Source organism: Thermobia domestica, chromosome 5 (genome assembly GCF_964235325.1).
Source record: "Thermobia domestica chromosome 5, izTheDome1.hap1.1, whole genome shotgun sequence".
Lineage (NCBI taxonomy): Eukaryota > Metazoa > Arthropoda > Insecta > Zygentoma > Lepismatidae > Thermobia > Thermobia domestica.
Genome location: NC_137458.1, coordinates 179,608,692 through 179,626,602, shown reverse-complemented (window position 1 = coordinate 179,626,602; position 17,911 = coordinate 179,608,692). Strand labels below are relative to the sequence as shown.

General features: G+C 37.6%; 1 protein-coding gene across 3 annotated transcripts in view; it reads left to right on the top strand.

The window, feature by feature from the left end:
* LOC145684739 (uncharacterized) overlaps positions 1-16,955 on the top strand; it is a 294,584-nt gene extending 277,629 nt beyond the window's left edge. For 2 of the 3 annotated variants that reach the window (XM_081757116.1, XM_081757115.1), the window contains exons 5-6: positions 9,133-9,283; positions 16,722-16,955. In XM_081757116.1, the coding sequence (XP_081613242.1) occupies positions 9,133-9,283; positions 16,722-16,789 (219 nt within the window). In that variant the 3' untranslated portion in view covers positions 16,790-16,955. The remainder of the gene's footprint in view (positions 1-9,132; positions 9,284-16,721) is intronic. The other variant, XM_081757118.1, reaches the window with a different exon arrangement.
* The last annotated feature ends 956 nt before the right edge of the window (positions 16,956-17,911 follow it).

Below are 17,911 nucleotides of genomic sequence, written 5' to 3'. Positions count from 1 at the left end.
CCACTCACTATGACCCAGTATGACCCACCGACCCACTCTGCTCACTGCATTGTGGACAGCATTTTCTGAACAGAATATCTTTTTCACCCTCGACCCTAAGAATAGAAACTAAAAGCACGTTTCTGATTGGTTGCAGCATGCGATTGTCCAAACTTTCTGGAGTCTGTATTGTGTTATAGTAAGAACATTGTCACTTTGTTGGAATTGAAGATGAAAATTGAAGAAGTAGGTGAGGTTAAATTTATATCGTGGCAGTCAAGGTTTAACAAAACGAGCCCTGCTGGGCTTCTAACCCGCTCCTCCTCCTCCTCTACTACTACTACTACTATCACTTATACTGTGGATTCGTATAGCAAAACTGCACGCGTAACGTAATCAGTTTTTGAATATTATTTTCATCTTATTTTAATGAAAAAATTTTGGAAATTGTAAAAATAAAATATAAAAACGAAAAACTTTCCTTGGACTGGGTTTGAATAAACACCAAATGCAATTATAATTACTAGCACATTGCGCTAGTACTTTCGGCCACAAAGACCACCAGTAACATACACTTCATTTAGCTATATTTCTGGTACGTGCCGAGAAACGGATAAATCCAACCGAACCGCGTATTTAGCTCCTATGAGTAGGGTCGAGCGTGATTTAAAAATGTGCTTCTTTACACTGGTAAATTTGTCTACGTTTTACTTTCAAGGCATCCATTTCCCTTTTTCATTTGTTTCTGTTTACTTAACTGAGATGAGTATCTCTAAGTGAAGAAAGAACTTGAGGCATTTTTGAATATTGATATTTGTAATTGTAATAATAGCAATAGGACGTATACTACTACTTGGCTTTCGAGACACACAGCCTGTAAGTTTTAGAGGAGCTAGCTATTGGAAACAATACATTTTTGAATCACTGTAATATATAAATCATCATATAAAAAATTGAATGTAATAATGTGTGCCTATTCATCACGGCCAAATTGCAGTCAAATAAAATGGCTTTAGGTATATAGTTAGGCCTTAATCCAAAATGTTATGTTATCATATTGCGTTCATTATAGAATAATATCCCAAAGGATAGCGGGGATCCGAATATTTGCGGAAAAATTGAGTATCTCACAACCCGTTAAACTTACTTAGCTGAAATTCAGTATATTAACTCTTTATTGAAAATGAACATTTTTAACATTCTCCTTTATGGAGAGAGGTGCACTTTCTACATATGGTAAATAGATAGTGGGTTAGTTTGTAAAAATAATCGAAAACGATCGGCCGAGTTCGATTCCCGGCGGTAGCTAATATGGTTCGGATTCACATTAATCCGTACTTAATGCCGTAAGCGTCGGTGGACCACCGATGTGCAACAAGTGACACCTCGCCAAAAATTGGCGGTCCCGCGGCGAAGATTCGCGGTTTCCCACAGTGCGTCGACCAATGGACAAAAATGAGAAAAGAAACAATTTTCTTCGGACTTGCAAACAGCACGGAATGAAGCACAAACGATTCACAAGACAGAAATCCCTAGCCACAAACTGATTACAGCCCGTCAGCCTACAGAGGGCCCGCGCAAAGTTACCACATTAGACCTACCCGAGTCGAGATGACACTCTTACAGATGTGACGTCACACTATATTAGACCGACCTGAGTCATTATCTTCACAGCGATCGCACTGCTGTTTCAGACCAAAGCGAAAGGTGAGACTTTTTGTCACTAGTGGACAGTTATAGCACAGGTACGTTCTTTTCTTTACGACGAACGATTGGTAATCATTTTTTACTGGTATATTTGGAATATCTCTAAAAAGTCTAAACATGTCTTGAGATCTCTGCAGGAATATCTTCCTTTAATGATTTCCTTTGGATTCAGCAATAGTGTGTGTGTTGCAAGTGTCCGCAATATTGACTGTAATTAGTGAAATTGCGAAAGAAAACACTATGCAAAACAAGGACATTTTTGAAAGATGGATAACAACCACCAGTGCTAGTCGGAAGAAAGCGGAAACTATGCAGGCTATTTCTAGTCGTTATAAACTTGAAGACGCCACGAAGATGTGTACAACAGTTTAGAGAAATTTAGTAAGTTATCAATATGACCTTGAGCAAAAAAATGGGGGATGTCGCACAGAGTTTCGTCGGTTCTCCTCGCTAAAAATAAAGAGTGGTTTGATCGTGCATGTACACTTACGGACTATGTCTCAACAGTGATAACTGTTCGGTATCACAGCAACGTGAAGACCGATGTAGCTTGCCCTACTCGCGGTAGAACCAGTAAACAGTTTGCAGTGTTCAGTAAAATCAAAGAAAAGGAGCTTAGATCCTCTTGTAGCGACTAAATCGGCAGAGGAGCTTGCCTTTGCTGAAAAAGAAGCAGTAGCGAAATTAAATAAACCAAGAAATGACGAATAGTCCAAAGGATTGTCGGTTATGCGGAAGAAGCTTTAGAAGCCCTCCACAAAGTCTTCCGTCACACTAGGCTACATCTTATAACTTCTCTCTTCAATACTTATTTAGACCTGATGAAGCGTAGGCCTATGCTTATTCTATCTAACCCTATTGTCTCCTCCAAGATACATATTCACGCAAAGAAATGGAGGACAAATACGGATCTGGAAAGTATTTCAAAACTGATGCTGCTGATGCTGTTCAGCTTCATAATTCTGTTGCTATGGAATTTGATAACTTAGACTGATCTAAAAAAACTCTAGAACTGTTTCAGTCATTTCATGCACTGCTTTTCATTATATTTTAGTGTTTTGTAGTTTTGAGTCGTATGTGTTCGTGTTTACGAATGCCGTAAACAGTAAGTGCCTTATGCAGAGTCGTTTTGACGTATGTTTAGCGTCATACTAAAGGCCTGACTACTGCAGGAAACACATGTTAGACGAACTCTTTAGTATGACACTAATCACGTGTCAGAACTACTCTGCATAAGGCCTTAAATACCTAATATTTTTTTTTAGTTCCTGAACGGGATATTATTTTCTATATCAGTACAGTTGTCAAGTTCGATAACTTCAAGAACAACTTTGCTTCAGTCTAAGTGAGCAAAGAACGCCTTGCGACACAATAAACATGTGGTAAAAGCTTCAGCATGATTTGTTTTATTTTTGTCCATTACTCCCATATGCTCGACGCACTGTGTGGCCCCTCTTCCGTTTTGAAAATTATAGTACCAGCGGCGCACCAGTGGCAGAGACGCGACAAAACGCCAATGAATCACAAAATTACTCCCCCAAAATATGTTAAATCGCCTATATGTGTCATTTTTACATGAAGATGAGTCTAAAAAACACTTATAAAAGTTCCAGAAACTTACCCCGGAGAGGGCTCGAACCACCAACCTTATGATTACTCGGCAGGTGTTCTTCCGGCTTCACCTCGGAAGCGATGAATGAAATGTCGCTTGTAAAGGAATAAATCGTTGAAATCTTTTAATTTGATCAACCAGAGTGCTTCTTTAACCGTGTATATGAGACGATAACTATTTGGGATAAAATAAAACGCGTTCGCCATGTAATTTTATAACAAAATAACGCATGCCTATTTACTTTATTTCATAGTTCTCCCATACTCACTTTCTAATGATCGACGACAGTTGCCATCTAAATTCATACAATTATCGCACTTATCTCAAGATTTTTCACTTCATCATGTTGAGGCAGAGGTTATTCTTGACTCCGGAGCTCACTTTAGGAACCATTCGTCAGGCAAAAATAATATATGATAATAATCGCACGCACATGGCTGGCGATAGTTCGGCGCGACGAATCGAAGGAGCGCTGACCAAAACGAAGTCATCGCTTCTACGCAGTGGTAATTTCAACCCCCCGACTCGAGATATCTATTTTGACTCGACAAAACCCTGCCGTCAGTGGGACACTAGCGGCAATAGTTCGACTCGTCTCTATATTGACGATCAACGTTTACCCGCAAGTGGGTCACTAGGTGTTGGCGACGTTTACGGCATGAGGTTCCTCTCCGAAATTCAAAATTCACATTTTAATTTGAATTTTTCAGTTGTTACGTTTTATTTTACAGGAAAAATGGCCTTTTTTGACATTTTTGTACAACCTATATTGGGACACTTTCAGGAGGAGAGAGGTAATATTTGAGATGTTTTCATCTCCCACTGTAATAAAGCTGTGCATCATTGTCTTTTTTTTTTTTTTTTTTTTTTTTTTTTTTTTTTTTTTTTTTTACAAAAATCTGAGATGGTGAAGTCTGATGACTTGTTGATTTGACATGGAATGTCCGTTTACTCACTTTACGGTTTTTCGAGTAAGTCTTTAACAACAGGGACAAAAACACAGAAACATTGAGGACAGTAAAAAGCACAAACACTATTTGCGCGTTCTTCCCTTGCCCGAAGTAAAACAAGAAAATATGGAGAACATGCAATTTTCGGTCTTACATCTTCAATGTGTTGTCAGATCCGTAAAACCAAACCAAACAAAGAGCAATATTAATAGACAAAACGCTCAACATCTCAGCTATTCATGACATAACTATTGCATGATCCGAAAACTCTAGTATATCCACAAATCATCATTTGTCATATTTTACCGAAATACGTCATCACTTTTCCGACAACCTGATACATTAAATGTTGTTAATACGCAAAGTTTATTGATCTCATCACTTATTCACTTATTCTATTATGATCATCAAAACTTTTAGGGTACTTCCCGTAGATATAAAAAGGTGAAATGTAGTATCCAGGCTTGCAAGTAAACAAATAAAAAGCATGTAGCATGCAAGTAAAAAAATAAAAAGCAACAGGATGATATTTCCCTTCGTCAAGTCCCCTTCAATGGAATGTGTTGATTATTCAACAAAAAGACATCAAATCCAATGAGAAAATTCATAAAATATAAAATATGTATCCAAAATTTCGACTTTGCAATAATAATATTAATAATAATAATAATAATAATAATAATAATAATAATAATAATAATAATAATAATAATAATAATAATAATAATAATAATAATATAGAAATAACGGAACTACATAATCAATTACGTAACCATTACCTTCCAATCAAGAAAAAATAACAAATGCCACGCTGGGATTCGGCCACAGGTCACTGTAATGGCAGTTCTCTGCTCTCACATTTTCCCATCAATTCATCAGACAAAGATAACAAAATAAACTAGTAGTTATGTTAGATAATCATAGCACACACAATTTCTACACGTGTTGATATAATTCAAAGAATGTGAAAATAATTTATATCGTCTTTTCTTCTTTGGAAATTAGAAGGTAAAAAAGAATTGTAGGGAAGGGCACGAGCGAGGATTCAATCAAATTTGACTCGACTCGACTCAAAACAGACATCTTTGAGCTCGACTCGAGAACTCAACTCGAAAAATTTCCTCCAACTTGACTTGAATTTGAGTCAAGTTTCGATTCGAATCGAGTCAAAACGAAGATAATCGAGCCAAATGCTGTGTGTAGTTTCAAGTACTTTCTTCTAATATTCTACATGAACAATATAATTATTATCAATGATGCTACTACTATTACTTCTACATATTATTATTATTATTATTATTATTATTATTATTATTATTATTATTATTATTATTATTATTATTATTATTATTATTATAACACCGCGTATAAACATGAAAGATATTTATATCTGAACACTAAACACTAGTTGACTGCTGACCTCGGTAGTCGTGAAGTCTAGGACGCAAGGACATCGTTCACGAGGTTCTGGATTTGAGTTCCGGAGAAGCAAATATCCGGGCTCATACCAAAAATCGTTACAAATTAGAGGGCGCCGGCCAAACTTGTTCAAAACTGCTTGACCCAGGTTTAGGGTTCTCAACGGCTCGAGCTGTTCGCTCAGTTGAATCGCGTTGAGTCGGCTAACATAACTACCCGGGTTGGGCTGCTTCGGCTCAAATCTTCGACCGTGCAGGTCTTAGCCTTGGTGGTAAGAAATACAGTATATACTTATGTTAGTGCTTGAGGCTGTCTCGTTATAAAAATCCATTGTCGTCTTGTTAATCGAGACGAGACGAGATGCGAGCAATGTTCCATCACATGAGCAAAACTAAAATTATTCCACATTACTGCTTACATTTCTCATAAATTTCGCTTTCCAGTCTAATCAGGTAATGATTTCAAAACGAGTTAAAACTAGCTAAACGAGCGAGCCATTTATCAAAGTCGACTCGACAGAAACTCGACCTCAGAACAGTGACTCCAGTTGGAACCCGACTCGAGAAAATTACCTTTGACTCGAGTCGGAACTCGACTCGAATTGGCTTCGAGTTTCGAGTCGAGTCGAGTTTTAGCTCGACTCGTGCCCATACCTAAAGAATTGTAATGTAAATCGGGACCATCGCTGAAAACTATGACGTAGCCTTAACTTGAAGAACGTTCCGCGATATTTTCCTCATTGAGGAACGTCTATATATGATTTTTTTCTTTGGTTAGTTATTGTGACACTCGAGTAAGTTATTGTAACACTCACATAAGAAACGTCTCTTTATAGAGGGATAAATTGTTGAGTCCTTTTAATTTGACCAACAGAGTGCTCCTTTAGCCGTGTATATTCGACGATAACCGTTTGGGATAAGATAAAATGCATTCGCCATATACTTTTATAATAAAATTACTCGCATCTATTCACTTTATTTCATTGTTCTCGCATATTAACTGACAGTTGCCATCGAAATTCATACAATTATACGCATAATAATAATAATAGTAATAATAATAATAACGTAAACAATACCTAACAATAAAGAAAAAATAAATGTCGCGCCGTGATGCGAACCCGGGTCACTGAAATGGCAGTTCTCTGCTTTCACACTTTGCCATCAATTCCTCATATAAAGATAAGAAAATAAACTAGTAGTTATGTTAGATAAACCTAGCACAATATTTCTACACGTGTTGATGCAATTCAAATAATGCGAAAATAAATGTCTGCCGGCTTTTCTTTTTTAGAAATTAAAAGTTACGGTGAGGAAGAATTACAGTAATGTAAGTCGGGACCAGTTAAAAACGATGAGGTAGCCTCATCTTGAAGAACGTTTCGTGATATTTTCCTCATTGACGAAGGTCTATATCACTTGTTTTTGAGTTAAAGAAGGAAACCTCGAGTAAGTCATTGTGACACTCATAAGGAACTTCTCCTTATATGGGTATTAGTGCGAGTATTTTGTGTATACAGTCTTACATGCAATGCTTCTAACTAGCTAATATTTTAGATGGTAGATCAAGTGATGCGGTAGGTAAGCGGTTAACGCATTGAACTTCTATTCGGCGTACCTGAGTTCAAATCCCGGCCAGGTTCTGTTTTTCAAATGTTTCAATTTCAATACATACTTAATGTGACAAGCAAGATCTTCTCTCTTCCAGAAAGAAATAGATGTTGGAATGATGAGAATTGGAGAAGGTCTCTCAATGAAGGCAATCATTTACTAACTTATTTGCAGCAGTTGTTCTAGATTTGATATTTTCGTCTACTTTCAAGCATTTTCTGACTCATGCGTGGTCAGTATTTTTATTTCTCTAAACATACAGTATATAAAGAAATAATACATTACATACACAGCAATATTAAGATAAATATATGGTGTTCTTTGGAAAACACGATCCGAACCATAGAGATACATCTTAGAATGGAGAACTGTTTCGTTAGTCACCTTCTTTACAATTGTACCTGGATAAACAAATGGATCAGGGCTACCAACTGCTCTCAGTGCCGAGAAAAGTTACGTGTACGTTGGGTTGCATCTGTCTAGGCGTTCTCACAACTGCAAATTACCTAGATCCCAAGTAATGGAATTAGAGCGCTTACGGGGGGAGATGCTTTTGTGGCTGGGTGTACGTGTCAATTTCAGTTGTAAAGGGGTGTTTTACAGCCAACCACGGAAATATTTGACTTCATTGTCCTTTTGATGCATTTTATCTGTACCTTACTCTGTATAATATTTATTTAAAGCTATATGGAAAATTTTCACATAACATTTCCTCAAATATATATTTATATTTAAAACACAAAATTCATTTTCCAGTTTGGCACCCTCTCCACTAGCGCCTCCTGCGAACGCGTAGTTCGCAGGATTCAAGATCCGCCCTGCCTACAACTGAAATCCTTTATCTCGTCCTTGTCTGTAAGATTGCTACCGTTACTTTTTAATTGTTTTTGATATTACAAATCACGCATTATTCCATTCTCACTTTTAAGAAATGAGAAAATCTCATAAATGGGAGCCTGAAAACCTGCCTTGAGCTCACAAATGAAAACACGTTTGAAAATAATGAGACATTTTTTCTCAAACATGAGTAAGAATTACTTATTTTGTTTTGAACATGCATTTTTCTAATTTCTGAGCAAGGAAAGTTTTAAGAGTGCACTGTTGCCAGATAATTACAAACTCTATTATCAATGTATATTCATCACATGTATGACACAATGCTAAGTTTGAAACTCTTTCCCAAAAATACACTCTAACACAAAGCACTACCGTCATCATCATTAGAATTTAATGTTATTTTGTTCAAACATTTAAGGGACTCCACTCCTTAGGTTTCAAGCGTTATAATTCAGGACTTCCCATAATTATTCATATAACGTAGTACTTTCTGTTTTCTGCACATTCCTACTTTTAGGGGATCTAAATATCGGTTTGACACCCTCGAATCAAGTAACTTTTGCTGTAAAAATGGAATTTTGCTGATCTCATACCGACCTCACACTGATCTCATTTATACTAATTTCCCCAACCTCCGGCCTTTAGACTTGACACGCTGTAGGAAATAAATTTGCTTTAGAAGTGTTTTTTCTTACCAAAACTTCCTTTTATTATATCTGGGGCAACTCCACAAAAGTTCTCATAAATGAACATTTGGTTGTATCATCTTGTTATTCCAATATTTAGATGTACATTCTTCCAATGTAGTGTCTGTAGATAATCATAATGTATATACTTCACTAACGTGCTATACGTACTACTTACAATCGCCTTAAAATAGCCTTTCCCAAATGAAATATTTGATACATTAATATATGACACTTGTTATGATAATCAACGTAGAATGCGCTCTTATATATTAAATTAACTAATAATTGTTTTCATATTAACTTTCTCACCTTACGATTCTTTATTTCAGGAAGAAAAATACCTGCTTGTGCCTTGGCTCATCATCTCTGTGTGCCAACTCTGTATTTTGACGTATTTTATCATCATGACGATTGCTCGAATGTTCGAAGCGCGATGCAATGACACAGTGGCTACTCTTATAGCAAATATGATTTTACTAGGTGCAGTAAATAATAACTAGTAGCTATAATACACAGATGGTGATAGACTTCCATATAGGCGAAACGCAAAGAACACTAAGGCGCAGGGACAACGCAGAAACGTGAAAGGTGTACTTCTGAGGTACTAGTGTTTCCTCTGTTTGTTATCAAATTAGACGTGTTGTGCGAAGTTTAATGGGGCTGAAAATGAATCAATTCTGGGAAAACAAGGTTGTAGTACTTACCGATGCCTACTTCAGTTTATTCAGTTTATTCAAACGGTCCCAGATTCGTTTTCCAATGGGAGAGACATGTGAAAATTAAATATCATTGCGATGGTTTGTATTTCGTCTTAATATGCATACCCATGTCTCATGTAGCTTTGATGCTAAAGGGAGAAGTCAAACTTCATTAAATCAAACGCTTAGTGAAACAGTGATATGAATATGAATTTGTTGTCCGAGTTTCCACTGAGAATACCATAGTACACGATACGCAATTCGACCGCTCCTGGAATATGTATTACCAACTAAGCCACATCCGAAAACGATTGTAGTAAAGGTGCCACGGCCGGTGTTGCACGGAATTCAGAGACCAACGACATCGGATAATACACTGACAGCACGTTGTGGACAGCTGGTTCCCTTGTCCCAACCAAACATTTACCACACTGTTAACAACAATTTGCGTCTCCAGATAGTTCATAAGGTTAATGTTCATATGCTAAAAGCCCAATATGCAACAGAAAGCCAATTTCAGATAGCAGTGCGAATTCTACCTCGCTGGAAATCAGTGGAAGTTCAGATTCTTTGTATATTACATTCGCGTCATGATATATCTGACCGATTGTGAGAAAGTGACAACAATTACGCACAGAATTTTCGGCCGAAGGAAATAAAACTATTTCTTCATTAGTGCACTATAAGTTCCATTCCGTTTCATGTTATTGGTTTGATCCTATTACGTTGGGTTGTCAACATGTGGGAATTAAAACTTAATATTCCCTAGAATATGTTTTCATGGACAGTTGCAGCGTAGATCTCACACTGTACAGAGTGGACATCAATCGGTTGGAACTGCATTAAGACAGCCGGCCACTCAGACTACCAAATCATATCTAGTATTCTACAGATGAAAGGAAACTGGGGCCGAGATTCGCGATGGTCCCTTCAGAAACAGTCCAGTGAAGAGTCCAATATCAGTCCAGTAGTTTACTATCCTTTTTCACTTCTAAAAGTCCTCCCTTTCTCGTAAAGTGCTAAATGTTTGCTGCCTCTTTGAAGTGTCTCAACATGAGTCAAATAAAATACAAACCTTTAACACCTACAAAATGTCCGGTGAAAAGTGCGTTGTCGGACAATTCTCAAGAGTGCTGGGGGATGGCGGGCAGGTTATCTACATGTAAGGTTGTTTATGTGCTAGCCTATCAGCATCTGTATTAGTATTGTGACAGTAAACTCTTAGGATGTGAGGAAATTGTGTAATGCTAAATATGTCTTACCATCGTTTTATTGATTTATCTTTAATATATATATATATATATATATATATATATATATATATATATATATATATATAAGTTAGTTATCGATGTCATCTAGTAGAAATTTCTCACATGGAATTATACACTGCTGTTAGTGAACATTGCAACATCAAGAAATTTTCATATGAAATATAGAATTTAATTCCAGATATGCGTTATATCATTGTAAATAAAGTATTATACTTCACTATTGGAATTAAAGAAATGTTGAGTTTATTTATGATGGATCGCCTACGACTCTGACTCTATGTAGCGACGATCTGCTAGAGAACTGTAAAGAACAAGATGTTAATCAACTATATTACATATATTTGAGAGATATATGTATAAGGGGGTACTGCAGATCAGCGAAGCAGTAGTGCCCTTTATTTCTTGAAGTCACTTGTTAATTCCGGGATATAAGTAATCTGACACGTGTGAGAATTGTCTTGCTGAAATATTGTGTCCAGATTCATATATAGAGAAAATTAACCTGTGTGTATCTCCACAATTTTCCTGACGTAGCGGTCACTAGTGAGGTTGCGTTTAGTGCGTAGCTCTTGAGGTATAGTCTATGCAATGTTGATCTGAAACAGCCCAGTTGCAATTTGACTGCTATGACGCTGGATAATGGTGGTAACAGATTGCTTTTACAACTGCACCGTATCACCTGTATGCGACAGTCATTGTAGATAGATTAGAGGAACTCGTCCAATAGAACAGCCGAATGATATTCAGCACTTCAGCGATCGCATTCATTTCAATTGTATCCCAAAGCGTTTATGAGTTGATGGAAGCGAACGTAAAAGATTTGTGTCACGTTTCTAATGTACAGTAGACACCCCTAATAGCCGACGTAGACAAATCCAGTAACAACCGACATAGGCAACCATTGCTATGGCCAACGTCAGGTTAACATTATGACAATGCCTCAAGATTATTGTCGTAAGAACGGTCATGAGAACAATATGTCGGTCCCTGTGGTGTTCTTACTGCGTGATACTGCCCCATTATCGCTACGTAGGCTTTCTTTTGTCCATTGTACACACAAGCATAACTGTCGTGACAATATGCCTGGTACCAGCATACTGCCAATCCACACCACAAAAACCATGCTATCACAAGGAAAGTATTTGGTGAAGATGCACAAAAAGGAAGGCATGTGTAATGTAGCACCCAGGAAGAAAACAGTAATATCCAACTTTCTGCAAGATGCTGTAAACGTTTTCAAGAGCAGCACAAAGTAGAGCACGTGCCATAAATACGGGGCGTTTATACTGTCTGACCCCGGGCAATTGTTTGCAGAAAAGGGTTGGGTGAATGGAAAAATCGGCGAACACGTATCCTATTAATTTTAGAGACACACATTTTAAATGAAAAAGTTGTGTCCCAGGGTCCCTTGGAGGATCTCAGACAGGGCCCAACGAAACTTATTAAATGGTGAGGGGGTTAAGTAGTATCTCGTTGGAAAGGTATTGTGAAAGGAAACAAGATGAAGCAAGTGCCGAGTTTCTACGCTCACTCTGTAGAAATGGTAGAGAGTCAAAATGTCAACACAGTTGTCATGAAAGAGTCTATGACCACCATTTTGCATAGGGTGCGCATACAGACTCGGGACTTGTTGCAGCTTGTTTCTTTTCACAATACCTTTCAAACGATGTGCTATTTCACCCACCGTACCATTTGAAAATTGTGAGGTGGACCCTGCCTGGGATTCTACGGTGGCCCCTGGGGCAACACGCTTTCGTGCAACATGTGTAGGGATGGGCACGAGTCCAGTTAAAACTCGACTCGACGAGAAACTCGAAGTAAATTCGAGTCGAGTTTCGAGTCAAGTCAAAGGTAATTTTTTCGAGTCGAGTTCCGAGCCGAGTCATTGTTTTGAGGTCGAGTTTGAAAAATGGCTCGCTCGTTTAGCTCGTTTTAACTCGGTTTGAAATCATTGCCTGATTAGACTGGAAAGCGAAAGCTATGAGAAATGTAAGCAATAATGTGGAATATTTTTAGTGTTGCCCACGAGGTGAAACACTGCTCGCATCTCGCCCAGGTCCGTATCTGGGAGGGGTCTAGGGGGGTCTAGGGAGTCTAGAAATGAGCCACTAAATTATTGCGCCCCTCTAAAATTTTCACGGTAGGCTTGCCAATGAACTATAATATGGTGATGAACTATAATATTTTTGGGTCGGGCCCCTCCTAACTTCAGCCGGGCCCCCCTACATTTTTGGGCTGGCTACCGGCCTGATCTCGCCTCGTCTCGGTTAACAAGACGACAATGGATTTTTATAAAGAGACAGCCTCAAATGTCGTGAGTACTAACGTAAGTATATACTGTAGTTCTCACTACCAAGGCAGAGACCTGCACGGTGAAACTTTTGAGCCGAAGCAGAAGCCCAACCCGTGTAGGGATGTTAACCGGCTTAGCTCGGTTCAACTGAGTGAACAGCTCGCGCCGGCTTGGTTGAGATGAGGCACCGACTCGGCTCAGGTGAGTCATCGTATCGAGCCGGCTCGGTTGGGGTGAGCCATCGCCTCGGTTTGTTTCGGCTATTGTCGGTTTGGGTGGGTGAGCTGTTGGCTCGGCTCGATAGGGAATGAGCTGTAAGCCGAGCCGCTCGAGCCGTTGAGAGCCCTAAACCTAGACCAAGCAGTTTTAAACATGTGTGGCCGGCGCTCTCTAACTTTTAACGATTTTTGGTTCGAGCCCGGGTGCTTGTTCCTCCGGAGCTCAAACCCAGAATCTCGTGAACGATGCCCTTCCCTCCTAGACTTCAGGACTACCGAGGTCAGCAGTCAACTAGTTTTTAGTATTCAAATTTAAAACACCTATCTTTCATGTTTATACACGGTGTTATAATAATAATAATAATAATAATAATAATAATAATAATAATAATAATAATAATAATAATAATAATAATAATAATAATAATAATAATAATAATTTTATAGTAGTAGTAGTATCATTGATAATAATTATATTCTCTATCTGGGATACTTGAAGAAAGTACTTGAAACCACACACAGCATTTGGCTCCATTTGGCTCGTATTGGCTCAACTCGAGTCAAATTCGAGTCGAGTTGGAGGAAATTTTTCGAGCCGAGTTCTCGAGTCGAGCTCAAAGGTGTCTGTTTCGAGTCGAGTCGAGTTTCAACGAAAACTTGCTCGAACTCGCTCGTGCCCATTCCTAAACATGTGTGCCCCGAAAAATAATGGGATACGTGTATGCCGATATTTCCATCCTCCCAAACGTTTCCGCAAAAATGCCCCGGGGACAGACTTTATAGGCGCCCTGTAATTATGGCACGTGCTCTATTTTGCCCTGCTTTTGCGGACGTTTACAGCATCTTGCAGAAGAAACGGGCATCACTGTTTGCTTCCGAACTGCAAACATTATACATGCTTTCTTTTTATGCTTATTTACCCTTTCAAGATCAGGTACTTTCCTTGTCAGTAGGTCGACTGTGATGTCAGTACGGCAAAGCTACCCACACAATTTTGAATCGTTTGTCCATGCTTTCTTACTTGATTTGCTCCGTAAATTGCCCTTGGCGTTATTATTCTTCCTCTGTACCTGGGCACTGCTAGTCCCATGTATGAACCATGACTTAAATTATCATAGTTCTTAAACCATATTCAGTCGTAAAAATTGTGAGAGTTTGGATAGATATCAGTTATTTTTTCTTGTTTTTTCTCTTTTTGTAATTTCCAGAGGCAACGGTTGATAGGTTTAAATATCTGCCTCTCCTCGTTTTCAACTTCTATTATCTGAAATTTCACCCGTGGAAAATCTAACAAGGAAACATCTTATACTAATAGTAACATTGCCCAATCAAACAATGTGCAATCGATAGAGAAGTGAAGAAAAGTGAGAAATCCAAGGTTTTACGGGCCGACATCCAGAAACACAGGAGATACAGAGGAAAGAAGGATCTAGAATCATGTGAAGATAGCAATGCAAAAGATAGACTGACACAGAAAGAACTTCAAAATGATTAAAGTAATCAAAATGACATTTACCCAATAGTATAGTTAGCAAACATTGTACCCATAGATATGCTCAATAACATCTTATGTAATGCAGTGTTGCCAAGGGAGCACAAAATGAAGTTTTGTTAAATGACACGGTAAACAAATTTTGACATCTAGCAAATCTAATTATGAGTAGAACCACACCTGTTACGTATTGATGTACAGCGTTGCCAACGTTTGAGGATAGATCTATATGAATTCCTATATGAATTTTGAATGTAGAAGGGTCCATACAGTAGACGATTCTAACTAGTTAAAACCAAAATATGAGACCACAAACAAGAATATAATCACTTAAGTACGAAAATAAGGGGCGAAACACAGTGTCGAAGCCGTTTTGCCCAAGTGGGAAATCAGAATAGTATCAAGCACAACACACAAAACTTCATATAAGAATTCATATAGACCTATCTTCAAACGTTGGCAACACTGTACATCACGACTTCACAGGTATGGTTCTACTAATAGTTAGATTTTCTAGATGTTATAATTTGTGTTCCGTGTCGTTGGCTAAAACTTCACTTTGTGCTCAGTTGGCAACACTGCATTACATATGATGTTATTGAGCATGTCTGAGGGCACAATGTTTGCTTGCTATACTGTTGTGTAAATGTCATTTTGATTACTTTAATCGTTTTGAAGTTCTTTCTGTGTCACTGTAATTTTTGCATTGTTATCTTCACATGATCCTAGATCTTTCTTTCACCTGTATCTCATGTGTTTCTGGGTGTCGGCCTGTAAAACTTTGGATTTCTCAGTTTTCTTCACTTCTCTAGCGATTGCGCATTGTTTGATTGAGCGATGCTACTATCAATATAAGATGTTCTCTTGTAAGTATTTTACCAAATCATTCACAAGGTTTTGCTGCTAGAGTTTTCTGAGATGCTTCTAATTTTACTCCCTATCTTTTCTAAAAAGTCTACTCCACCAATTGTTGTGCTCTGTGGTGTTTTCAAGATATTTCTCATACAGTTTACTTTGATTCTTAAATTGTTTTTCATTTTCTTCCTTTTTATGATGTCTGTGTGGATTTTTTTGGCAGTGTGTGTGTAGTATACGAAACTGTTTAGATATAGTTTCTCTTGTTGGGACGCAACCAATCTTTTCCATTTCACAGTAAGCCTATTAAATATAAAACCCACCTTCCATTTTTCTAATGTCAGGACTAATATGTCGTGTCGATGTGGCCCTCTCTTACACCACTGAAATTACATATATTGCGATTGTGATACTTCTACTATTCTCATTGAGAAGACTGTGTGATGTCATGTACTGTGCTTACGATGACAAATTCGCTGAGAACGGTTTTGCAACAGAAATGACTAGCATCAGTATTGATGCGTCACACAATAGTGTTGCAACAGTTAATTGATGGCAACGATTTTTGTATCATTGGAAGGGAAGCATACCAATATCATTTCTCAACATTTGGAAAATTCTTCTCAAACCTGGTCTCCCTACTTACGATACAAGTTTGCGTAAGACTGTGTAACGTGTATTTAATTAATTTCGTACCATTAGAAATATACTCTTGATGTTAAACAGTGCGTAAAAGATCCCAAGATCCTGAAGTACTTACAGTTTAAGAAATAACAAGTCTACAGAAAGGAAAGTTCTTGCAAAATGACATCCGAAAATAATGAATGATTGCTGTAAACAAATTTACCTTCTATATATTGCTTTAAGTCTTTGTAACTATTTAAACATTTAAGTAGTCCACACCTGTAAAGTTAAATTCAACTATATTAGTTTGTGCAAAGATATTGCGCAAAGTTCCCATCAGAAAGGTTATATTAGTTTACAAAGTTTAATAACTTAATATACCTAGAAATAAAAAAAAAATCCTACCTAGAATGAAATACAAATGATTATCTTAATTAAACATAAATATATTGTTTTTTTTGCAGGACTTACCTCCTATTTTGGAATGGAGACTTATGCTTACTTCTTCGAGCTTAACACTAAGAAACAGTAAGCAAAAATCTATAGTATGGCTCAAAGCAAACATAACAAGGACTAATCAACACTCCAAATTCAAAAATTACAAGAAATAAAAGCAAATTTCAAGATATCTAAGAAACATGTTTCTCATGTAACTTTCAGATTATATTCAGCTCAATAAATCAGAATACTCTAATGAACCACTTCTTCATTATTCATATTAATGACATTTTATACTACATTTGTATTTAAAGTAACTGACATTTCGGCAGGGGTGTAGCCAGCAGCTTTATCTAGGAGGGGCCCGTCGTTTTAGAGGGGGCGGGCAGCTACAATCTACAAAGCAAAAAAAAAAAAGTGTTACAGCTAGTGATTTTGAAGCCTGAAAAAAAAAACGGAAATTTTTTGTTTCCGACCGGAAAACTAAAAACACTATTTTTCCCTCCATAAATACACGGTTATTATAAATGATGGACCCATTTTTAAAAATTCGTAGTGATTAAAGTACAAATCCAAAATGAACAATCTTTATACCAATGGAAAGAGGAAGGTTAAAAGTTTCGGTGGACAATGATGTTGATGGTTCCCGAAGTAGCCGGTAGAGTTCGCGTGGCAATAGGCCGCCATTCGTTTCCCTCTCAGTTGTGAGTGAGATGGTCACAATCAGAAAAGTCAGATGGCCAGGATTAGAAAACTCTCCTGATCTCACCCGATGTGACTACTTCTTATGGGGTTATGTTAACGAAGCTGTTTATGTCCCTCCTCTACCAATAACTCTGGACGATCTGCGGAACCATATCACAGCTGCCGTGCACTCAGTAACGGTAGATACACTTGCTAGTGAGTGGGACGAGTTCAGCTATCGCATAGATGTTTGCCATGCAGCAGACGGTGGACACATTGAACATTTATAATGTATTGCAAAAAAACTTTGAAACTTCCACTTTCCATTGGTATAAAGGTTGTTCATTTTGGATTTTTACTTTAATAAATACACATCTTTAAAAATGGGTCCATCATTTATATTAACCCTGGTAGTTTTTATATATTATGCTTAAATAAGAACTACTGTCCCGGACCAAACGTTATACCTTTGTGCATAACGATTTCAATTTAAGCACTTGTGCGCAGAATCCATCTACATAACACTAATTTT